Below are 26,859 nucleotides of genomic sequence, written 5' to 3'. Positions count from 1 at the left end.
AAACTCGACTCTTGCAAGGCACTGTATCTAGGGACGAACAGACGCAACATCAATAAATTGCAAGTGCTTCAAAACAATGTGTTGTGAGCAGCACTCAACATCCCTAAAGCCAACCACATCTCATCAGCTAGAAGAAACGCCCACTGGCTTCCTGTGCAAGACAGAATCGTGCTAAAACTTTAGCACTCACCCACTAGTGTCTCTCCAATTCAGCTCCAAAATACCTTGTGAATAAATTTACCAGAAATCACTCTGACTGACGTACCCAGTCCATACATGCACACTGCTTAAAGATTCCAAGATTTAAGCTACAAAAAGCTGGGAGTAACAGTTTCCCAATTCTAGCTGCTAAACTATGGAACTCTATTCCTCTTAGAGCAGAACCTTCCTTCTGGAACTTTAGAAACAAAATTGAAAACTTGCCTCTTCACACAAGAGCGATAATGGGGCCCCGGACCCACATCCGCACCCATCAGGACTGATTTTGTCCATCTACCATATATGTAATTATCTGTCATAGTTATGTATTGATTGTCCCTCTTATTTATGTAATGACTGCCCCTCTACTTGCTATGTAATGATATGAAATGATCTGCAATGTTTTCTCGTCGCTGTCTCGTAACATTTGTGTAACCTAAGCAATGCACCCAGATACCTTCAGGTTAGGTGCGCTATATATATATAATTAATAAATAAATGTGAAAGTATACAGAACTGCCTTAGTACTGTGTCATTATTCCCTTCTTATGTATGTTGTTGGCATTATGATTCTGAGAGGTGAAAATTCTGTGTGTGCCTTAGCTGCATGGTATGTCATATGCTCTCAATTTAATAGAAAGATTGCCAGATGTCTGAGGCTAGACAGAAAGTGTTTATTTTCCTTTACTTGTTTGTTAAACAAATATGCCTTTTTTAGTGCTTTAATAATTGTCAGCACAGGGTAAGCCCAGCAGTGACCCTTTAGTCATGGCATGACGTTTATTGGAGAATGTATTGATGCACATTAGTATTTCACAGCCAAAACTTACTGGTTTTGCCAATGCTTCTTACATTACTTTGTGTTGCTTTTTTCTTCACTATCTCTTTCCCTCTATCTGGGTTTGTCACTTTTCCTTTGTCACCTTTGCTCGCTCCCCTGTATCCGTCCGTGTGTGTGTGTGTGTGTGTGTGTATTTGTGTTTGTGTGTGTATGTGTGTGTTTGCATGTGTGAGTGTCAGCCAGTGTTTGTATGTCTGCATGTGCCTTTGGGTATTGTCAGATTGTCAGAGGGGTTGCTTGAGACCAAGAAGCTTACCAAGATTAATGCTCCAGTTCAACAGCTTTTTGGAGGTATAATTGTGAGCTTTCAGATTTCCTGACCCTTCTTCAAATGACTCTCTAGTTGCAGGACTTCTATTGTCCTATAAAGCTGGACTCACTCTGGTCTGTAGTCTTACCAATAAACAGAACAGTGGGAATAGCATGCAGGGAGAGTTAGAGAGGGTTTTTTGAGGTCTTGCTTTACTGGGGCCCTATTTCTTCTTCTCCTCTTGCCAGTTTGTTCCTATTTAGCCTCCATGGCCCACTCTAATTCTTACCTCCGTCCACGGCTTAGTCCGTCCTACCTAGGGCCAACCTGCCCCAATGACACCTTCCTGTGCTAGCTGACTAGGGAACTGTCCTCCTCCTCCTCAGTCCAGCCTCCACTGCCTGATGTTCCTACAACCCCTCTTCTGTATCCCCCTCACTTCCTGATATGACCCCATCCCTCTGCTCTCTTTATTTCCTGACTTGGCCTGTGCTGCCTCCACCACCTGATATCACCACTTACACACTAACCTCTTCTCCTCTTGGCGCAATACCTTGCTGGTTGCTACCACCTCTCCTTAATATTACAAATGCCACTGCCTCTGTATCACACTCATCACCTAATGTTACCATCTCTTCTATATCACATTTGGCCAGATGATATCACTTCCTCCTGCTTTCTTCATCTTGTCCAGATGATGTCATCACGTCCTCCTGCTTTCTCCATCTAGCCACTTCCTCCTGACAGTCACCCTGATTTCCTAATGATGTCAACTCCTTCTACCCCATTGATCGTATGACCTCTTTCTGTCTACTAGCCTTTTCTCCTGATGCTGTCACATCTTCCTGCACCCTCGATATTACCACGTCCTCCTGACCGCAACCCTCTTCTCATAATGGTGTCACCTCCTCCTGTACCCTTCTTCTTACTACTTCCTCCCTCTTATCCTTTGTCAGCTCCTCCTGTCCATTGATTTTACAATCATTCAACAGTCTCTTAACTCTTATTTATGTATTGTTTGCTTGTTAGGCGCTCATACAATAAAAATATACTGTTTCAAAGCACCCACAGGGCAGGGAGAGAGGGTGGTAAATACAAATACAACACAATATTAAGAGCAGAGTGGGAAGAAGGGAAGGGACAAACCTGAGAATCTACACTGATAGTCCAATGTTTGATTCGTTGTGTTTCGTTCCCCTTTTATTTTAATACTGTTATTTTATAAATTATACTTTTGTAATGTTATACGAGGTTTTATGGAAGCAGTAATTTTGTAGTTGTTGATTTAGTTATTTCAAAAGTTTAACCAAACTGTATGAAATAAAATAAATTAAAAAAAACCTACTATGCCTTGTGGGTATTCAGTATGTACAAGTGCCAAAGGAAGAAGGAAGAGGAGGTAAGGGCTGGGGAGCCCAAGCTCGAAGGTGATTCCCCTGAGCCTCGTGTTGTTTGTAGAGGCTCCCAGCAGGTAAAAATGAGGAGCACACCCATCCGATGAAAACGATGAAAGAAAGCCAAAGAGAGGACACACACGGGCCTAGGGATGGGCCTTTGGCTGGTGGACTGGCGTTCGCCTGCCGGCTTCGTGGTTTGGCTGGCAAAGTATGAAGGGCAAGGCAATCATTGTAGCCTCAGATTGCAGCAGGGAAGTGCACCATGGAATGGTGAAACGTGGCTGCCATGTTGCGGGAGGCCCCACAATGCAGAGAATAGCCACACATTATTAAAATCGGCACACAACAGTGCACTCATGAAGATAGTAGCTGAGAGCAGGATATATGTTGAAAGAATGCAGCAGTGTGCAAATTCACATGCATCACGGAGGTCCAGCACATATGACGCCTACCTGGTAAAATAAAGATAGTGGGGATCTCAGGTGATTCCCCTGAGCCTCGTGTTGTTTGTGGAGGCTCCCAGCAGGCAGAAATGAGGAGCACACCGTCTGATGAAAACCATGAAAGAAAGGCAAAGAGAGGACACACACGGGCCTAGGTGCGGGCCTTTGGCTGGTGGGCCGGCGTTCGCCTGTCAGCTTTGTGTGTTGGCTGGCAAAGTATTAAGGGCAAGTCAATCACTGCAGCCTCAGACTGCAGCAGGGAAGGGCACTGTGGAATCGTGAAATGTGGCGGCCGTGTTGCGGGAGGCCCCACAATGCAGAGAATAGCCAAAAATTATTAAAATCAGGCACACAACACTGCACACTCGAAGGTAGTGGCTGCATGCAGGATATATGTTGAAAGAATACAGCAGTGCGCAATTTCGGCAAATTCACACGCTTCACAGTGGTCCAGCACATCTGAGGCCTAGCTGGTAAAATAGAAATGTGGGGTCGCAAGTGATTCCCCTGAGCCTCATGTTTTACCAGCTCCTACTGCACTCCACTGCTACCACTTCTCTCTAGCCTCTTCTTTCTCCAACTTTCTCCAATCTCAAGCTGCAGCCAAACCTTAAACGCTTCTTCTAAAACCCACACTGCCGCGGTGAGGAGGTGCATGTGATATTGAGGGGGAATCCACCGTGTTGGGGGGACTGAAGTCAGGTGAATACTTGCAGTTACAGAATTGTCATAACTCGAACACAACCTGAAGCCAGCCTGTCAAAAGAACGTGAAATGCTACAAGTAGCAGGTGATATCGCTTACCATTGAGTCATTTCCCCTCAAAGGAATCATTCATACTGATCTCCGCTACCATCTGGAGGAAGCGTGGAAATATTTATGGTATAGCTGTTTCTGAAGCATCTTCTAGTTGGGGGTATTATAAAGTGAACACCCACAATAGGGACTTTTGAAAGGTCGTGGTGCAAACCAGTGTAAACAAGTCAACTGAACATGGACAATGTAAAGGGATTCGAGGATGTGATCTGAAAGCTGTTGAGTTGTTGCCTGGTTGCTGTCAAACGGGACAACCCCAGATAGTCCATTGTTTCAGTTGATGTGTACCTGCCGGCCAACCCTTCATCCCTAAACAGTTGGTCAAACAAAGGGGAGTCACTGCAACATTGTCGAACAAAAGGACAACTTAAAAAAGTAGTTGCTGAAACTACAGTCAGGGGGACCACCTAGGATGCGTGAAAGACTTAAGTCGGAAATTGTCATTCAGAAGGTTTATTTACATAAAAAGGGGCAGGCTTTACGCATATTGAAAAGTTGAAGCAGCAAGCCTGTGCGGTAGCAAGGAAGTGAGAGGAGAAGGACAAAGAAGGGTCGAAAGTGATACCAAGATTCAGAGCGAAATTGGATAAAGAAATCTGGGACTTGCAACTGGCCCTCCTTCCCACTGAGCGACACTAGTGGCGAGACAGGAGAGAAATAAAGAAATAAGAAAAAAAGAAGAAAATCTAATAGAATAACTTGTTGGAGCACAAGGAACCAGACTGAAGTGGCAGGGCTACTCACTTCACAAACCTTTAAGTGACGGCAAGGGCCAGTCCACCCGTTCCAGAGGATTTTTCATCCCTGGAAACAAGGTTACACGTTCCTCATACTCAAAGGCACAGGGACTATGAGGTCCATTCGCCCTGAAGAAGGCTCAACATAGATGCCGTTAACATTGGCAAGCCGAAACGTGTCTTCAGTGCCCATCCTTCTGAACAAATGTACATGAGCTCTGATCTAGAATGTGTAGATTTACAAACATGCACGATGGCAGATTATAAACACAATCATGTATTGATTATGTAATACAACAGACAACTAATCAGGAGTACACAAATAGGGATCCTGATACTGTTCAAAGTAGTAAGAGAGTGTACTAAATAGGAACACTAATGGTTTTCTTGATTCAAGTCTATGGCCCTCATTACGACCCTGGCGGAAATCGAAAAACGATGGCGGAAATGCAATACCGCCATCGAATACCGCTCGTTGCGACTATGACCCGTCACCGTAAAGTACGATGCCATTAGCGACACCGTAGTGTCGCTAACTGCACCAAGTACGCGCACGCGCGCCATGCAAAACCGTAATTACCACCATGGCGCAACGGTACGCGAATTCTGACCCTAGCGGACATTTACATAATGCCATCAAGCATGGCGGAAAGTACCAATCCGCCATGGCGAGAAATACGGCATCGTGAACCAACCGTAAATGGCCCAACTGAGTGCCTGTACACCACTCCCTGGCCACATTGCACAACACCTCGTAGGTGCAATGAAGTAAAATGCAACCAGTGAAATGCACAAGTCACCCACGCATGCCAACGAACAAATGAATGTAGGGGCTCCAAGTGCCTTGTGAGTGGCCATCCATATTTGGCATGTCACCATTGCCGTACTGATGCAGCACAGGCATGCGAAGGTTCAAGTACAGCAAAATGAACTGAAAGATGAGACAAAACAACAACAGGCCCCCATCGCCTGACACCAGTGTAAGGCAACATTCAAAGCAGTATCCTTAGGGAGACTGCACCAGCCCTGTACACATGCCAGTAAACAAACCAACCATCAGCATAAGCATGTACCACACAAGTTGGCAGAGTGACTGAGCAGCCAGGCTCATCTCAAGAGGGGCCAATGGGAGCTGCAGGGCACAGATGGCACGAATACAGAAGCTATTCCAATGGACATGACCTCAGTCTCCCTCCAAGAAACGCACGCAAACACAGGCACCTGTGACCAGCCATTATCTGATAATCACATCATTCCACCAATCCACCTGGCTGACCGGCATCTGTTACACAAAAGCTAAACCCCCGCCCCTAAGCATGACATCATTAAAACAGTCATGATGGCAGCCCCTATCCCTGACCTCAGTGGGCTTCGTAGGCAAACGCGGCCAGTACAGTACCACGCAACTATACTCAGAAGCCGGAACCCAATGCAGATCTACTCACAATACATCGCTCCACAAATAGGAATATGCTACATTACTTCCAAAGAATAACGCTACACGGTTAACATCAGACTAAAATTTTAATGCACATCAAATTCACCAAGCCCATACAGCTATTAGGTCATGAACCCCAAAATATCTACATTACTGTGGGCTGCATCCGCAATAAATGACCAGCTACTCCTTGTGTGACGCCCTGTTCCTTCATGGTACACAGGGGCTACATTCACGTCCAAAAAGGCAACATGGAAGCGCCTAGAACCGCAGGCCCGTCCCATTAGGTAGGCACTAGTCCAGCTGAAAGGTAGATATGTTGCTCCTAGCCACTAGTACTGCGTAAGGGCATGTGGCCCATTGGCGATCGTCCCATAAGATCGTAATGGTGCTCCACTGATTAACTCGAAGCAGCAGGTGTCGGGAGTAAAAGCCATCTGCAGGAGTGGCATACAGATGGCAGCGGCAAAAGGGGAGGAGATACCTGTCACCCAAATGAAATGAAAAAGAATAGTATGGCCATCAGAACTTCATTTGAATCACTCACTTCAATGATCACACCAAATCTACAGCCATATGCATGCTAGCCCACTCAAAAGGATTATTTCCACCCATGAATCACTTGCCAATCATAACAATATAAATCGAGGTGAAAACACTATTACAAACGAGTGTTTGTGTGCATGCGTCTGTTAAAACAGAATCCATGAGATGGGATTAGTAACGTGCATAGACACAAGTGTTGGAAGGCGCGTCGAGACAGGGAGGGTTCAACAAGGGCAGATATACGATGGTCCCACTATGGCAGCTCTGCATCACATAGCGCAGGGGAAGGGGATAGATACCAAAAAGCCATGTACATGGCAAACTCTCTATTAAATCATCTGTCCATGCATCCATACATCATTCCCTCATCCCGGTATAAAAACGCATGATTATTAACTCACATTACATTTGAAATCTCCATTGAGTCTGTGCGTAATGCAGCCTGCAAAATCCACTGTGCTCCAGCCCGGAATTCTAGTGATGTGAAGTAACATGTATTTGGGAACGTCCTGCCTTATCGTCCACTACGCTATTGCGCATCCCATACTATTCATATCAATCATTGCATTCTCGCCATGGCCCCTGTCCCAAGGACATTAAACAATAGAACGTTATATTTGCAGTCAGACCTGTGGGCGTCTCCTCGCCGCTAGCTGAAAACCGAAAGCGCTGTCCTTCGAATTCCTCATTTGCAACATCACGTCGAAAAGGCATCCGTGGGCGCTCGAAATCACAAAATCATCCATGTAGTGCGGCAGTGTGTGAAAATGGCAACTGGCTTCACTCACAAATGGGACGCCCCGCCCGTCGGTGAACCTCGGTACAGTGCTCGCCCAAAGGGGATTGCAGCTGGCACAGGTGGAATGAATCACCACAGGTGGAGGCTATACAGCCTGAAAACACATAAATTGCACACCCAACCCCCTCCCACAACCACACCCACTCCAAAATGCTACCGGCAGGACTAGCGATGTTGGGCCTGGGGGACCTGATAGCACTGCAAGTACTCCAACTTCAAGAAGAAGACGAACACCAACTACTACAACAACCGGCCGCACAGAGGAGACGCAGGAGGAGGAGGAGGGCAAGGCAGGGCCAGCAAGGCCCACCAGCACAGCCACTACCACCACGCAGGCAGCCCGCAATCCCACGCCTCCGAGCTCATCCGTTCAACCTCACTGATGAGCAGATCCACACCCTCTACCGTTTGGACCGGGACACCATAATCTCCATTGTGGACATGACACACGCTGACCTTGTCAGCATGATAGATAGCCCAACCGCCATCCCACCCCTACTGAAGGTGGTGTCTGTACTCCACTTCCTGGCCACAGGCACCTACCAGCACACAGTCGGACAGTTGCATGGCATTTCACAGCCACTGTTCTCACGGACACTATTGCAAGTGCTCGATGCCCTCCTGAAGCACGCAGACGACTACATCTCTTTACCACGCTCGGAGCAGGAGATTACAAACACAAAAGTTGGATTCCATGCACTGGCCGGCATACCGGGCATGCATTGGTGCCATCGACTGCACCCATGTGGAATTGGTTGGCCCACATGCCATGGAGGCCCAGTACCGCAACCGGAAGCAATATCATTCTCTTAATGTACAGATGGTGTGTGACTCCAACAGGATCTTTACACATTGTTGTGCCCGATTTCCTGGATCAACCCATGATTCTATGGTCTTGAGGAACTCTACAATACCACGCTACATGGAGCGACACGCAGGGAACAGATCCTGGCTACTCGGTGAGTCTCATTCCATGCATGATAATGTGGGGTATGTGATGCGGCAATGACCTGGCAGGAAGGGGGGGGATGCGTACGTAGCAATGTCATTCCACAAACATCCTTTCTTGTCCACATACAGGTGATGCCGGGTATCCACTGAAGAGATGGCTCCTTACACCACTCCGGAACCCACAGGACCAGCATGAGGAGGACTACAACCATGCCCACTCACGTACCCGTGTAGTCATAGAACAGGCATTCGGCCTACTGAAGGCTCGTTTCCGCTGCCTCAGCAGGTCTGGCGGGGCACTCCTGTACCGCCATGAGAAGGTTGCAAAGATAGTCATGGCATGTGTCATGCTACACAACATGTGCGTACGTAGAAATGTGCCCATGCCCCCTGACGCAGAACTGCATGCACCTGAAGATGGTCATGATGAGGCTGGGGATGTGGCAGCACCTCAGGGAGTCCGCGAGGCACAGGAGGCTCGTGAAATTCGTCAGAGTATCATAGATTCATGCTTCTAGCACTCACGCCTGGTGGCTGATACATGGACACGGGACTTGTGGCACTGTGTGTGTCTGGAACATGCACAATGTGGACTGTACGCCTATAAAGGCCTCGTACACAAAGATCAATGTCCACACGTCTCATTGTATGATTATGAAATGTTTATAGCATAATTGAAATTATATTACACACCCCATCGACCCGCCACCCAAGAAAGCCCAACACCCCCCCTCCACCCTCCTACCTCCCCCCCGAACACCAGTGTCCAAAGATGCTCATTGTCAGTGGGCAGACGCTATTGCAAGCCCCCTCTCCGGGTATCAGGGGCACCCCTGCCTGTGGAGCGCAGGTTCCTCCCAGATCTACGTTGGGGGCTGCCCTGGACGGAACTTGCAACGGATGATGTCTCTGCCTGCTCACGTCCATGCATGTCCCTAAGGGTTTGTGAGAGCTCAGTGAGCACACGGCGCACAGCGGCAAGTTCAGCACATACGTCTTTGGACGTCGCATGCAGTTCCCCCCTCAGGCTCTCGGTGCTTCTCTCCATTTGTACCCTCAGGCTCTCGGTGCTTCTCTCCATTTGTGCCCTAAGTGTCTCAGTAGATGTTTCTATGGCTGCCTTAGTACCCCCACATTCATCAGCATGGTCCTTGAGGAGCGTGGCCAGTTGCTGCTGTTGCACGATCACCTGGTCGAGGGACTGTTGCCTCTGCTGTGCCATGGCCATTTGCGGTGGTGTCACAGAGGGGCTGATCAACTCATGTTGCCTTGCCACAGGGCTTGTGGGGGATGGCCAGTCGTCGTCTTGTGGGTGCCCCTGCGTGGTATCCTCATGGTGTAGGGGATGAAACAAACAGGGGGATTGAGACAGGTCATGGATGGGTCCTACATCGACAGCACCGTTGTCTGTGTCGGAGCATGCTGGCATTAATGCAGTGTCACCTATGGTGCTGCTGCCATCAGAAGCAGTGCCTTCTGTGGCATCCATTGGGGGGACCTGTGGTGCTGCTGGTGTGGGCATGCTGGCTGCTGGGGTGCCTGTTGAAGTCCCCTCCTGTGTGCTGCCACTTGATTTGGGCTGCTGCCGTGTCTTGATCCGTGCAGCTGAGGTGGAGGGTCTTTGGCCGTTGGTCTTGGCCCTCTTTGCAGGTGTGCTGGTAGGGGTGTCCTGCAGCTCGTCGTTTGACTCGGACCCTGTGGTGGAGTAAAGGAGGGCGAGCGTTATTTATGGGTCTGTGGAAATTGGAATGGCAATGTATCACATGCATTGGGGTGGTACCTGAGGGTGATTTGGGTCAGGGCCTTGGAGGTGGTTTCATTTCTGTGTGGATTGAGGATGCAGTTGTTTTGCAGCCTGCAGTTAGGGTGTGCATGCTGCACGTGTAGAGGGTGTTTTTAGGATTTTTTATTATTTATGTATTTAATGTGACTTTTAAAGTGCGCTATCAGGCCAATGTATGTGGCCGTTCTCCTGGACATGTGTTTCTGTTGCACTATGTGGCCACATGGTACTTCACATGATTGGACATTGTGGATTTAGCATTGTTTTATTTGGCCCACCTACCTGATTCTTCGGATGTCTGCACTCCTTTCTCCATCCCTCCGACTCCCTCTATGCTCTCCATTCCAATGGTGGAGGCACAGATTTCTTCCCAGGGGGTCAACTTGATGGGTGATTCCGATCCTCCCCCGGTAGCTGTGGCAATGTTACGGTTGGCTGATAGTATGCTCCGTATGCGTATCCGCAAGTCGTCCCATCGCTTTCTGCATTGCTGTGGGTTGCGGGGTGCGGTCCCCACCGCACTTACCCGCTGTGCCACCAGGGCCCATGTGGCCTTCTTGTTCGCAAGTGCCGTCCTGGTCATTTGCGTCGAGAAGACGACGGCAGCATTCTCCTGGAGGGTCTCTGTGAGCACGGTGAGTTCCTCATGGGAGAAGTGGACCTGCCGCTTGCGGTCGCACGCTTTTTTTGCTACTTTTCCCATTTTGTTTGTTTTAACTAGGGTGGCTGTCGGGTTGGGATGTGTCTCAGGGTCGGATTTTTAATGGTTGTGTTGGGATTCTGATTTTATAGGTGTGCGGCGTGCTGTTTCCCGTTCCGGCCCCATGTTTTTACTTCCGTTTCCGTATATTTACGGTCACCGTATTTTGCGATTGGAGCTCATTACGGTGACCGCTATGATGGGTGGCGGAATTGCACCTAGGGCGCCGTACGACGGCGGAGAGGGGCGTTTTGGGGACATTTCCGCCATCGCGGACTTTGCACTTCCGCCATGGCGTAATGCTCGTGCCCGATGGGTCATAATTGGCCGCACTTTACTCCATCGTGCAATGGCGGAAACGCTATTTACGCTATGGCGGTCGGGTCAGTTACTTTCCGCCAGGGTCGTAATGAGGGCCATGTGTTTTCCATGCCTCCAAAACTTTAAAAACTTTAAAAACTTTCTTGGTTATCTGTTTTTTTTGGTGGTATTTACACATTATTGTCATATGTACATTTTTGGTCTCAATCTTGAGAAAATGTCATCTTAGTATGTATTTATCACTATCTATTGTATAATGACTAAATGTGGACAAACTTCAGACACTTTTTTACGTTTCCTAACTTGTGACTTTTTTGAGCACAGAACATGTCTCAATGAATTCTAATAAACAATTACAGAGAATTGCGATGTTTATGGTGTGGGTTCCTCTTTCTTTTGTCCAATATTGTATACTGCCCCGAATCCACACCAACACCAAGGGGCAACCCTATATGTTATGTATCAGACTGAAACCCACACTGACTGACTTGGGCCTGTGCTTTTTATAGTGTTTTCCCTCCTCCCCCTGGGATGGACTTTTGGTGAGGATCAGCTCCTGAACTGGCAATTAGTGCATGGTTTGGATTGACTGCTGTGCCGGGATGCACCTGTCTCGCTTTGGGCTTATGGGGTCAGGCCAAGCCTTCATCTAGCCTATCCACCATTTTGGATTGTTCTCTCCCCTCTCTAGAACTGTCTGTGCAGAACCCAGGCCTCATGCTCCCCTAGTGTATGTGTTTTGTGTGAAGAAACCACTTGGCAAGGTGTATGAACTCTTGGGTACTCTAGAAAGTGTCTGTTCGTGCTGAATTTCTAACATTGTATCCTTGGTGATAGAACTGTGTTGGAGGCAATAAACATTTGATTCAAACGTGATTACAGGTGTGGTGGAGAACCCTGGTTTTTCAACAATGTATCTGGTACATGGCTCCTGAGCTCACATGTGAAAAGTGAATGGTCAGAACCCTACACACTTCCAACATTGTATCTCATTTATTTTATTTTTAATGTGATATAGTTTTATAAACAAAAACTTTACACATATATTCCAACAATAGAATTATACAATAAAACCATAAAATATCATAAAATTATCATTAAAAAAAAGAAAATCTTGTATCATATTACTAATATACATTTCATACGAATAAGGACAATTCATTCACTATTTCTGTTGATGGATCCAAACTATTGGTCAGGGATTAAGAATATAATACATATATATACTCATATACACATATTCATCGATCACTAACCCAAGTCTTACAGCACTTTCCAATGGAAACCTAATAGTCACTACTCCCAATTAATATCATCAGTTTCCACACTTAGTGGTACCTTTTATTTAAACCTCCTAATTCGTGACTAATTTGATATTTTATGATAAATTGCCCTTATCAGTTTATACTGGGCTTCCATTCATATCCCATGACATTCATGATTAGTATTTGTTCAACTGATTGGCTACATTACACCAAATCCTATACAGCGCTAAATGTAAACTGGGATTTTGGGTATTTAGACACATATACCAGAAATCATCATCCTTAATGTGATCCAAGTGATGTACATAATTGCCGTAATTTTTAGTGTATAACGAACCTAAATTTGGACATAACATTAAAACATGTCTGGCAGTTTCTGGTACAGTTCTCCTTTTACATATCCGGCAGTATCGCTCCTCTTTGGGGATCGCTCGCTCGTGTCCATTGACCGTTAACACCGGCAGATGGTTAATACGCAGTAATAACAAAAAACGTCTGAGATTGTCAGAAGGACACAAATTCAGATAACCTTGTGGTTTTTTATAAGTATATAAAATGTGTGAAATAAATCCATAACTCTTCAGTTTTTCCAAATGTTTGAAGTTATTTTGCCAATCCCATAGCTTCAAAAGCTCCCCCAATTGATATTTCAAGGTACTGAAACCTGTGCCCCATTGTGGCTTCCATCCAATGTTCTTAAACAATGTGATCATTTCATCCTTGAACTTAGCCTGCTTATTCCCACTGATTTCATCTCTCATAATTAACATTAGAGGGTTAGCAGTATTCACACAGATTTTAACAAAAAATTCAGCTCTTTTTTTAATAACAATTGATGACAGTGAGGATAACCCAAGCTCAAGTCTCAGTATTGCCATAGGGATTCCTTGAGGAACACCCAACAACTTACGCCAGAACTTGCCTTCAATAACCTGTAGCCATTCTAGATTCATATTAACCAACGTCTCAAGTCCATAAGTTACCATGGGGACTAGACATTGAGTATATAATTGGCGAGCAGCCCAAATAGAATATTCACTCTGACTGCGGGTAAACTGGGAAATCATGGCCGTAAGTTGGGCAGCTCTAATTTTACGATTTTGGACACAGGAGTCGTACTTATTTCTAGAATCAAATTCGACTCCTAAATATCTATAAAATGAAGCATACGAGATTTCATGACCTCTAACATACAAACGAGGGCGACTAATTTTCCCATGGGAATAGAGAATTAATTCTGTCTTGTTATGATTTATTGTTAGTTCGTTCAGTTCTGCATATTCCCAGAGTTTAGCAGCTGATCGCGAAAGAACACTGAATGTATGGTCAAAAATGACCAGGTCATCCGAGTAAGCCATCACCAGACAATGTTTTGAGCCTACTTTCGGAGGGACATTATGCGCAGTTCTGATGCACTCAGGAATATCAGATACAAATAGGTTATACAATATTGGCGCGGTGACGCACCCCTGTTTTACCCCTCTAAGTTGTTTTACAGGTCTAGTAGTAATTCCACTACCGTCCAATCTAAGTCGGACAGTGGTTTTATGGTGAAGCAGTTGTAGATAATATAGTAAACCCGTTGGACAAGCCATACCTCTCAGCTTACTCCATAGTTTCTCTCTATTGACAACATCGAAAGCCGCTTTAAAGTCAACATATAGAGCGTACAATGGGGGATTATTTGGTAATAAAGCTTTGGCTCTTAAATTATTCATAATCCAAAGATTATGAGATGTAGAGAATCCGGCCCTGAAGCCACTTTGAAAACAATCCAACACCCCAGATTCTTCTACCCAGATTTGAAGTTTCTGCAATATCAAGGAGGCAAACATTTTCCCCGAGCAATCTAACATAGATAATAATCTGTAGTGGCTCGGGTCATGTCTGTTCCCCTTCTTGAATACCGGAACCAGTATAGCGGTCTGCCAGGTTTCTGGGATTCTTCCCTCAGAGAGTACCTTTTCAATTTTTAGTAGGTTTGCCAAAAAAGTAAGATTATTTTTCATAACTATATTAGCAAGACCATTTGGTCCTGGTGCACGTGAAGCCTTAAGATTCAGAATGTTTTCCTGAAGTTCAGTGACACTAACTGTAAAGGGCGGGGGGATATGTTGGTTAATTTAAGGCCGTGGCATCAACCCAACCATGTCCCCATTACGTTGTTCAAGAAATCTCACTCAGTCTTCAGCTTTTATGGGGTTAATTTGGGGTGTAAACCTACTGCCCTTTGCCTCACCCAATGACGCCCAAATATTACGGGTGTTTTTTGAGCAAATAACTTGCACTGTTTTTTGCCAGCTATCCAATTTTTTCCTTCTTTTCCATTGTTTAGACCAGGATCGATATTGGTTCTTTAATTCTCTAATTTTGCTATGAACCGTAATCATGGAGCTTATCGAGGTCTTTATTTTACGTATGCTTCTTCTGAGTTGACGTTTGGCATCTCTAATTACTGGGTCATAGGCCAGGATCGTACCCTTCTCCTTAATGGGATATAATAACTTTTTAGTGGCAAATTTGCCCGTAAAGGCATATATCCAGTTCTCCATGCCCTCTAGGGTCATGGAGTTAAATAGATTTAGGTACCCAATGTCCCAATCTTTGCTATCTTCATCTGCTCTTATAATGTTTTTATCTGACCAGATTAGTCTAGTAACTGCATGATTAACCATAGTAGTGGCGGTAGGATTAGCTGGTAAGATACTCATTGTACTTTCTAATTGTACACTCAGGATCTCATGATCACTCCAGCCATTTCCAATCACTGTCATATCTTTTACTAGGAGTGCCACATCTGCACTAGTACAGACGTAATCAAGCGTTCTTCGCACCCGCCCAGCCCTCCAGGTAAATTTCCCTGGTCGATCACTGAGAGTGCGGCCATTTATTATTTCAAGTTCCCATCTTTTCAAAAAACATAACCAACTTTCACCCTCCTCATCACTTTTATACTGCATGAGAGGTAACGGTTTTAATAAATCATTATTCGTGGTTCCCTCTCCACCTTTCATTTGACAATTAAAATCACCAGCAAGTATTACATAATTACTTTCTGATTCACTCCTCCATATGCTCAATAATTCATGTAAAGCATCATGGATGCATTCTCGATCAGTTGCACCATGGGGATTATATAGGTTGATTAATAATACTTTCTCCCATTTATCTTTCATGGAAATAATCACCTCCACTGCAATAATATTGTCATTATGCTTGATGGTTATTTCGCTAGATACAATCGATTTTTCAACCCCAATAATCAAACCCCCATAAGGTCTTCCAATTCGTCCCTTTCTGGCAGAGGTGTGGAATAGCGTATATCCATCTATTACAATGGGAGTAAGTAACCATGTTTCCTGTAACATGAAAAGAGAATATTCTGCAATAAGAGGAAGTGAACCATTTCTTGTCATAAAATGTTTAAAACCCCTGGTGTTCCAGGATAATAATGTTCAAATTCAAGGTTTATTTACCACCATGGGTAAAGCGTCCGCTAGCCACTTAAGAGTGTTCTGGATGTCACTCATTTGTACCTTATTGCCAATGGTTAATACAGGTTTTCCAATGTTGTTTCCCTTAATGGGTTTGGCCATCACATTTATCAACGGATCATTATCATCTGGGTTGACATCTACTCCAAGCCCTATCTGGGCTAGACTATTCTTGTGTTTCTGTATCAATTGTGCTGAGGCCAATACCTTACAATGTAATGCTGTCACATTGGGATTCGTAATACAGAGAGGTTCAACAAAGGAAAAATCTTCAGAAAGAATTACTCTTAATTGTGTTATTAGGTGCAATTTTTCAAGCATAGGTTCTCGGGATAGCCATTTGCCACTTGTCTTTTGATTAAGATTTTTCACTAGACAGATCTTATTTCTAACTTTACACTCATCCCCAGAATCCTCTATGCTTTCCATGTCCGAGTCAAAACTTTCTTGATTATGTTTTAAACCATTCTTGTGAGGAGTAGAGGATTGATTGTCACTGATCCAAGAGTTTCCTGAGGACATCATAGCTTGGCTATTCTCACTAGCAATGGAAATTTCATTTTCTTTTTCAGTTAATATCCAGCTAGTTAAGGTCCCAGAACTCTTCTTCTGTCTTTTCCTTGCATTATTGGCTCTTTTCCTAGCTTTCCTCGAATTTAGTTGTGGTTTGGCTGTGTCAGGGAGAGGAGATGCCATATCAACCGGAACATCTTTCATCGCTGCTCTCTTGGCCATTCTGCATTGCTTCTTGGTAAGATGGGTTCTATGTTCTTCTTCCACCGGGATTATCGGTATCCCAATATTCCTGGGGACTTCCGAGGAAGCCCTTTCTTTCTCAGTTTCTAAATCACATACCAAGTCAGATTTAAGTTGGTTCAACTGTGGAACCGTGTTCATGTGGATTCGTCCACATAATTTAAGAAGTATTTTTAACGCAAATTGTAGAGAGGAGATTGATGCCTGTATATCCGCTATTGTCGTAGCATTGTTACAGGAAGCCTCATTAATGGGTTCTTCGGCCGAATTTTCTGTGTCCTCATTATGAATTTGAAGGTTCGGGGACTCTGATAGACGACCAGTACAAGGAATATCCAGTAGGCTACCACCAGGATGGAGGACCTGCGCCTTAGGGACAACTGCTGCTTTCAGGGGTAACCCCATTAAGTTGTCCTCTTCGATGGTCTCCTTAGAGGTCGGCGCCATTGATCTCTGGATTGACAGGCATAAGTCTAACAGTGAATTATTATCGATGTCATCATAATTTGTAGAATTCAAAGGTTGACTCCCATTAATCGTAGAGTAAACAATCTCTTCACTATGGTTACCCATAGGTGCTTTTGTGGCTTTAATGAATAAGGCTGGAATTGTACCTCTCTCCTTTGGGGGCGATTTCTTAATTTCCCCCGCTGTATTCTCATTTATATTGGAATTGGCTTTATTCAGTTTTCCCTTTCTTAAATTGTAATTAGTTTTTGCACTATATGCTTTAGGCGGCATATTTGCTATCAATAAAGACAGCTAGTAGTGCACAGCCAGATTCACCAACCACTATTCAGCTCAAGCTGAACTCAGCACAGTCCAACGCCAGGTATTTGACTAGGAGTGAGATCAAGGAGGAAATGTTCCCCAACAGTCTCCCACTCCTAATACTGCGCAGCTTATAGTAGAGAGTAGTATGAGACACAGGTGTCCTACAACATGAAACCCCTCCTTTCTTACACTGGAGAGGTGTTCCACTATAGAATAACTATAGGGGGGATAATAGGGGAATAATCAGATCAATATACACACTCTAACCATCAACATGTAAAGAGTGCTAAATCCACTTCTTTGTCTCAATTGCTCCCATTAAACAAAACCCAGAAAAGGGGGATTGTAATAGCAGGAAAATTCTCACACTAACACTGGTATAGATAGCCAGTGAGAAAGCCACCTGTTAATAACAATACCTCTATCTTCGTGAGGCTCAGCGTCAGCGCTCATTCATCTGACCCAGCCGTTATCCCGGCTGTCTACCCCCCTAATCGGAGGGCCGTCTCATCCGCTGTGAACTCCCCCGCCAGAGCGTTACACTATTCAGCGTCCGTTCAAAGACTGGTACGTTCCACAGGTCGGGAGGGCAGCGGCTCGATGACTCGGCGGCTCAGCGGCTCGTTGATACGGAAGAGGCAGGCAGTAGAGGCTAGAGGAAAGAACCCTCTAACGAGCCTACGCCTTCACCTGCGCCTTCGGGGGTCTGAGTCAAGCCGCACCTCCAGCCGCACTCGTTTCTCTCTCACAATCACGTAACGAGTAGGAGGTCGCTTCCGACTAAAAAAAAACCATTGCAATCCTGCACCAACATTGTATCAGGTGCAGGGTTGCAGAGCTAACATACGGAAACTTCCACGGTCATAAACCCATGAATTTGCAACATTGTATCAAGCAGAGGTCTCCTATGTACACAGGGTGTTTCACTAGGGATTAGAATTTATTCCGTCAATGGTGGGTACATTCTACAATAATCAGAAAACAGTAGTGTTGGGTGCATGAAATCGTCCTTGGATTTGTCTAGATTCAGGCTCTCTCACTCAGTGAGATTCATGGCTATTGTGCCTGCCCTGTGTTACATTAATAAGAGTCTGGGAAGGGTCAAGTATACCCAGAGTGTCCGGTACTGACCAAGTGAGGGTGAGAAAGGGTCAATGCTATACAGGCTGTCCCATAGTAGGTTAATGTGATTGTTCCCTGTCTTTAGACAGGGACTCATGGAGGATGGCCAGGGTATCCTCCCCTCACCACCCCTGGCTGAACATCCACTGGCTTAAGATGGCACGTAGTCCCTAAGTCACCCCCCTGTCTGTTGATCCCTATAACTGGGTAGGGGACTTTTTCAAAGTGTTGTAGAAGATGGCAAGGGAGGGAATCATTGGTGTGGTATAAAGGACTCAATAGAGCACTTTCAGAAACCACAGCGAGGTGAACACTCGCCCTTGATATCTGTATGCAGCCTTCTGTGGCAGGGTCAAATACCGGCACGGTCAACCCAGCCTTTCATCCTTCCAACGTCGATAAATTGAGTACCACTCAATGGGATAATAATGCTGTCTGTTATTTCAGTGCTCTGAGACCCAACATCGTGTAGCGATATATTAGAAACAGATATTAGTGAGGAAAGTCAGATTGCATGAAACCCAGAGAAACCTAGTTTTAACAGCTGTGGATCCACCCACAAATCAGGAATGGTCCATCATTTTTCTCCCTAACCTGTGGCCATGCATGTAACTCGCTCTATCCCCTCTGTATTCCATTTCTCCACGTCCTTTCAAATGTACCCTGAACTTTAGACCCTTCCAAATGGTATCCATATTATTCTAACTCTGTTACCAGTACTGCTTCAGAACATTCATATTTCTATTGAATATGCTTGTGCTAACGTATTAGAGGATAGACCAGTATAATGTATTGTGTATTGTGTATTTTTTAATTTGTTACATTTTTTTGTATACCTTGTCATTAGTAATCATGTGTGGCTTGTAAGATTTTATACACAATTGTTATTGTAATAATATTGGATTATTTTAAAACATTTTAGTCATGAGTTAATAAAATATCAGTGAAAATGTATATTATCATCTTAAGTGCAAAATTGTATCGATTTTCATTCCGAATTAACTGATTATTATACAGTACGCATATTACTGTATGTGTATCTAATACTGTGTCCCATTGTTGTATAGCTAGGCTTGCTATACATGTCAATGTTTTGTGTTGGAATGTGATGGCAGCTGTGTGTGGTCGCTAAATCAATCTAGATCATAATACAGGCATGATATTATGGAGTTCTTTAGCGTGTACAGTACTGCACAATGAAGCCAGAGAGTTGCCATACCTCCAGCAAAGGTCTCCGGTGAAGAAAAGTGTTTTTCCAGTGGTGTTACTGTGGATTGCAGCATCGACCCTCTCCACAGTGGGTGGGAAGCCAAATTCAACAATATTCTGCGGCTCATCTTGCATCAAGTCATATCCATCGATTGCCCAGTACTGATTTCCTGTGTCACACATTGATCAAATTACATAAGTTATATTTTTAAATAGCATAAAATTTAAAAAATCAGAATTAACTATATGGTGATAATACATTCATCACAACCTCTCAAAACCTTTGCTTGCACCGAACTACGGTAATATGAAAACTCATTTTATGGGGTGATATTTAGTAAATAAAGTTGCTGTTTTTATTGTTACTGAGAGTTGGTTATACTAAATGGTAGCTGTGCATTACATTACAGTGAGTTGTGGAACCCGAGTGATAGCTGTAATGTCTCAGTCTTTACTAAGATTTGTTTAAGAGGATATACAACACTGCTCTTCATGGTATTACTGGAAAATGTGTAATCTGAGACATGGTACTACATTCTTTTTAAAAAGAAATATTTATTGAAATGTTCAAGTTAATACAATCCACAGCAAAGTAAGAACATACAAGTAAACAAAGGTGTATCAATTACAAAACATAGTTACAACAGTAAACCACTATCTGTATGCAAAGAAGGGAAGGGGGAGAGTAGAGAAAGGAAAGAGGGAATAAAAGAGAGAAAGAAGAAAGAAGAAAAATAAAAAACGGGGTGTATACCTCAAGCATAAAACTCATTGAAAGCATCCAAAATGTCAGAGTATATATCTTCTTTTTTCTTGACCTGGTCAGTTACTCTTTCTCTATATGAAAGAATTGATAAATCATGTAACCAGTCTTAAACAGAGGGACTAAGGTCGATCTTGCAGCACTTTAAAATCTGCCTATTGCCACGGTTAGAGCTCTGTAGGCCCAAAAGCACAAGCCAAAAGACAAACGAAGCCCAATCAGAAACAACCCCAACACACACAGAAAAGGATCACGGGGAAGCACAAGACCCAGAATGAGATCCACACCCTGGAGGACATCTTTCCAACAGGACTTAATATTAGAACATGACCAGAACATGTGAAGGAAGGTCCTTGCATCAGAATTACAATTCCATCAAGTGTCGTTCTCAACCAGTTTACATTTTTCATTCTCCAGGGGGGCCAATAAATACAGAGCAAAATCGGTTGCAGAGTATATCTCAGATCCAGATCTAATCTAAACCGGTACGGACTAGAACACATAAGTTGCCATTCAACATCTGAGATCTCGTACCCCAATTCAAAACCTCAAATAGCCTTCCCAAAATCTGAAGGGTTATTTACATCTGCAGGAGAAGCAAGTTTGTACAGGAGTGAAGCAGAGAGAGGAGGGCTCCTAGCCAAATGTAAGACAGGAGGGATGCCATGTAGCGAGTCATTCAGGGGTGAAAACAAAGTATCAAAAACATGACATAGTTTGCGATAATGACAAACTTCTGACCTATTCAATTTATATTTAAACTGTAGAAATTCGGAGATGATCTTAGAAACACGATCATGAACTTGCCCAGCCTCCAAATACCAGTAGCACATAGCGTATAACTTGGCTTTTCAACAATGAGGACTCCAGGCTCAGAGAAACATAACACCACCAATCTCGCAACTCCTTCTCCAGTCTTTCAGAGCATGTCTAACAAAAGGCAGCATCTGATCAATAGATCAATAACCAGCCTAAGCAGACAGTCCAAGGGAACGGGCTGAACAGAATTTATGTATAATGCAACCCAGTAAGGACAACGAACCTCCTCATTTTTGGCCCCAAAATGTAAAGTACGAAACGTGAAGGCTCTGTGATACAAGCGACATCCGGGAATCCAAAACCACCCTGACTCACTGATGCCATAAGAATATCTTTAGGGATCCTCATTCTCCCACTATCTCCCCAACGTAAATTACAGAAAACGTTATCAATTTCCCGAAGTAGGTCTCTTGACAGAGGAAGAGGGAGCATACTAAATATATATATATATATATATATATAACAATTTAGGAAGTAGGGCCATTTTAATTACATTTACTTTTCCCCATAACGTCAGATTTAACCTTCCCCTTTTTAGACATAATATGTTAATCTCAGCAAGTTTGGATCGGACATTAGATGGCAACAAGGTATTCATGTGTCTGGTAATATGTTATCCCAAGTATTTCAATCCACCCTCCACCCAGATTTCTCGCCCCACAAATAGTAACCCTCTATGACATGAAGTGAAGAGTGGAAAGACCAACGATTTGGAGACATTTACTTTATATCCAGAAACTTGACCAAACGATTGCAGAGCCAACAACGTTTCTCCATATGAAGGACCAGGATCAGAGAGTAAAACCAAAAGGCCGTCAGCATATAAGATTACCTTGGACACTCTGCCTCCCATTGAAATACCTTTAATAGCTGCATTTTCTCTGATCACAAAAGCCAAAGGCTCAATGAATAGATCAAACAGCAGTGGTGATAGAGGACATCCCTATCATGTGCCACTACAAATAGGAAAGCTAGTCAAGATTCACCCATTAACTGCGACCATAGCCTCTGGGTCCTTATACAAGGCATTGAAGAGCTGCAAGACCCGCAGTCCACAGTTCACCTTAACCAGCACTCGTCAGAGGAACATCCAGCTAACCCTGTCAAATCCCTTCTCGGAATCAATAATCACAGCAGCAAAGGTGTCAGGAGAGTTGACCTTGAGGTGTATCACATTTAGGAGCTCACTAAGATTATCAAAACTATTCCTACTAAAGACAAAACCTGTCTGATTCTTATGGAATAGCTTAGGAAAAAGGGGATGCATCCTTTCAGTATAGATCCTAGCTAGGAGCGTACTATCTGGATTCAATAAGGAAATGGGTCTATAGTTTCAACAAATGGAGTGGTCTTTCCCTGGCTTGCGGATCACAGTGATTACAGCGGTCTTCATGGAATTAGCATTTCTTCATTGGCAATAATCTCCTTAAATAATTCTACCATGAACGGAGCAAGCGAGGAACAGAAAGCCATGTAAAACTCAATGGGGAACCCATATGGAACAAGACGCTTACCAGGTGACAACAATCCCATAGAAACTACAATCTCCTAAATCATAATATCTCAATCTAGAACAGTCATCCAATTTTGGGATATTAATTTGGTCTAAGAAATCAGTCACCCTCTCATTCTCAGTGAGCTCACCATTACAATACAATGCCTCGTAAAACCTATGGAAAGCATTGCAAATGTCTTAATTTCTCAAAATCAGAGTCCCAGTGTCATCTGTAATTAATATAACCTGCTTCCCCTTCTCTCTCCTTTTCAGCCTGCTACCCAATAATGCAAAAGACGTTTCCCCACATTCCCAGAATGCTTGCCTGGTATAAAACAAATCTTTCTCTGCTTTCGTGTGTAATATATTGTCTAATAAATGTTTGGCAGTCAGCATTGAGGACATTGAGGAATTAGAGGGCAGGGAATTATAAACTTCCACAGATTGTTTATAAATGGACTCTAGGTGTCCAATCTCTGCCTCAGCTTTTTTCTTTTTATAAGAGGCAAAACTGAGTATCTTTCTACGCAGAAGGGCTTTCAGAGCATCCCAGATGGTGCAGAGCATATCAACTGAATTCTCATTAAGAAATATTAAAAACTCTGTGTCAATGTGTTCCAAGAAGTCCTGATCCAACAACTGACGAGTATTGAACCTCCACCGCCTGCTATTCCTCTTTCCTCCCGCTGATCTATCTATTGCCAGGTGCACACACGCATGCTCAGGGATCTGGACATAATCAATTTCTGCTGCACTCAAATCACCACAGAGGTCTCTACTTATTAAGAAATAATCAATAAAGGAAGAGATTCTCTGAGGGACCGAGTGAAAGCTATAATGCTGTTTCTGTGGGTTTAGCTCACTCCAGAAATCATGCAAATACCATGTCTGCATAGGTCATAGGAGTCCCTTCCTGGCTCTGAACTCAGCATAAGAACGGGAGATTTCTAACTTATCCAGTATATCATTCACAGCAGCATTGCTGTCACCCCCGACTTGCTAGGACATCCTCTAATTACCTGAAAAAAACAGCCTGCTCTACATTAGGGGCATAAACATTGAGGAGTATCAAGCATCTGCTCACCTCCAGTCACTTAACTGCCACATACCTGACCTCAGAATAAAGGTCCACTCTGTCCACAATAAATAGTAAATCTTTCCTAAAAAAAGATAACTACTCCTCTGGAATTGCTAACAAATGTGCTTTAAAACTCCTTCCCATATGTATTATTAAAAATATAATCCACTCTACCCTGTTGCCCATGAGTCTCTTGAAGCAAGACAATATCTGGTTCTTTCTGCCAAGGAAGGTAAGTATTTTCCACCTCTTTGTTTGACTATTCTTCCCTTTCACATTCCAGCTTAAAAAACAGACAATCAGGCATATCTCATAAAACTGGCTACCCTGTGTGGAACTAGACGGATACAATCTGGTCAAGGCTTTAAACCAAGACCTACTTAAATTGCTTTTAAAAGACCAATTCATATCACTGCATGCACACAAATCATTTAGGAATTGCACACATTCGTTAAAATCCCCATCAAACCCATTAATTCCTATTTTTCCTCTGAGGAAGTCTCTCATCTTTTTCTAAGTGTACTGTGGCCAGGAAGTCCATAGCCTTCAGATGGTAATTGAAAGCATGAGCAGTGCCATCCACCACCATGTTAAAAGTAGCAGGGTGAATCATGCAGTAAGAAAGATGCTTTCCCCTTGCTAATCGTTTGCAGTCCAAGAAAAGTTTTATTTGTACAGCAATCGCCGTGCTGTAGTCATTAAACAGAATAATCATGTGTTTCTCCCATTCCGATCACCTAGCTCTCTAGCCTTTCTCAGCAGGGACTTTTTACAGGAAACCCAAGTAGTTTCACCAGAAAAGCCCAGGGAGGCTGACCAATTGCAGGCTTGGGGGCTAGGGTGTGATGGGCCCTCTAAATGTTGAGCTGGTCACCAGGAGGAGCTTCAATAACTTAGGTAAACCTTTCTGCAGGAAATCCACTGGACGGCCACTTTCAACCCCCTCTGGAAAGTCAGTGAACCTGATATTTGAATGCCCTAAGTAGTTTTCCAGTTCAGAGATGTTCCTTTGGGCATCATCCAGCATCAAGGATAGGTGTAAGAACTTGTCCTCCAGGCTCCAGAGTTGGTCTTCTGAGTCAAAACCTCTAGACTCCAATGCATCTGTACATCATTTGCACAGTGCCTGATCATTCTTCATTTCTAGCACTGTCTGTTTAATTGGGCATTGGACTGACACCTCCAAAACCATGTCACCCAAAAGCCACTGAATGGCAACTGTGTTGACTCTACCAGCTGGTGCTCTCAATATTGATCACCTTGATCCTCATGAAACATTTTGAGGCACCCAGAGAACCTAGGCAGTGTTAACCCATCTCATTCAACAACTAAAAGTAAAATCTTCTCTAAAATAAAAGAAGAGAACCAAGAGCATATGCAACTCCAACAGATTATGTACTCAATACATATTTCTCCAAATACACGAAGCAAAGCACTGAATGATACATTTCCCTCACCTCCTGCCCCGCAGTCATAATGCACATCCCGCTCTGAGAGTATGCATATGGAAAGGAACTCCTAGGTCAAAGGGTCTACATTCTGACCTCCTTTACATGGCAACGGACATCACTGCCATGTCATCATAAATCTAAACTCCAAAGGGTGCGTTTAACCAATGAGAAGGTCCCCATTGAAAATCGGTGATGAAGTCTTACACAAGTGTAGAGATCTACAACCTTGGCTCTCCTGGTGCAGTGGACTACACCTGCCATCAGCCCTAGCCAGCCCAGTCAATGGCAAGGAATCATGGGCCAAAACATCTCACTAGCCACAGCTTGCAGATCCGTGAACTAGTGCATATTTTAAGAAACAGTAGCGTGGATTCATGTACATTACACTATTAGCCATAGGAGATCACCATTGGGCCACTTACCATTAAAGAGGTAAATGATATTCATTCCCTTGAGTTCATAGGCAGCATCTATCTTGTTTGGAAGGTCTGGCCAGACAGCATTGATGAACACGTCTTTCTCGCCAGCCATCTCCTGGTGGTGATGCCAGAAAGACCTAACAAAAGGAAACATATTAGAACAGAGAAAGACACAATTAATGCTCTGACTGGCTATTCTCAGTGTTCCGGTGCACTGGCGTAAAGTTCCCCGTCAAAAGAAACAGAGGTATTTTGCATTTTATTCAGATGACTGAATGGAATCGTGTTCACACACAACTAAACAGTGCTGCAGTGTGTTTTGGTGAGAGTCTGAGTCTGCCGGGGCTCTTTGCTTTCTTGCTGAAGTCTGTTTTTCACCTCTATTGCTGCTTCCTGGAGGAAGCAGCCTAAAACACCCAGCACACGCAGAGCGTGCGGTGTGCGCAGTGTGTTTTGGTGTTTGGGTGCAAGAGTGCGAGGATGCCTGACATGGAAAGGATGCAACCAAAATCCGGCCCTCGCTGTGATTGCCCCCCCCCACACACCAGTCTTCAGATGTGCCATTGGAACTCTGTGTCCACAGCAAAGCAGCGGAGCGCGACGAGCGATCCTGAAATTACGACGCTGGTACCAGTAGGCGTAAGTAAGATCCACGCAAGTAAAAATTACATTGCTAATGAGTTGACTTGTGCCACTGTTAATACAGAAGATGATAAACATTTGACATCGAGTCCTGCACTGAGCCCACTGAGCATTGCACAACAACTGACTTTTGCCTCCGAGGCCGGGTCACCTTCACTTCCGTAAAAATCACCAAACTTTGTTGCTGGCCCTTTCCCTCCATGCACTCACAAAAATCCTACAATTTCCCCTGCACTATCCACACAGCCCATACCACTGATGTTACCTGGTGGAGAGGAGATGAATATGGGAGCGAGCAAGGAAGCGGGTGGCAGTCCGCTGGTCCCGCTAGAGGACACGGCGTTCGAGGGCC

At 44.2% G+C, this 26,859-nt stretch overlaps 1 protein-coding gene across 1 annotated transcript in view; it reads right to left on the bottom strand.

Annotated features, from left to right (window-relative positions):
• Positions 1-26,859, bottom strand: part of LOC138527745 (collagenase 3-like) — a 123,132-nt gene that overhangs the window by 8,932 nt on the left and 87,341 nt on the right. Inside the window, exons 7-8 of the mRNA XM_069639032.1 lie at positions 25,869-26,002; positions 19,851-20,010 (exon numbers count right to left, since the gene is read on the bottom strand). Coding sequence (XP_069495133.1) covers positions 19,851-20,010; positions 25,869-26,002 — 294 coding nt within the window. The remainder of the gene's footprint in view (positions 1-19,850; positions 20,011-25,868; positions 26,003-26,859) is intronic.

Source organism: Ambystoma mexicanum, chromosome 7q (assembly GCF_040938575.1).
Source record: "Ambystoma mexicanum isolate Mex_15411 chromosome 7q, UKY_AmexF1_1, whole genome shotgun sequence".
Lineage (NCBI taxonomy): Eukaryota > Metazoa > Chordata > Amphibia > Caudata > Ambystomatidae > Ambystoma > Ambystoma mexicanum.
Note: the sequence above shows the minus strand (reverse complement) of the source record. Positions and strands in the feature narration are given on the sequence as shown.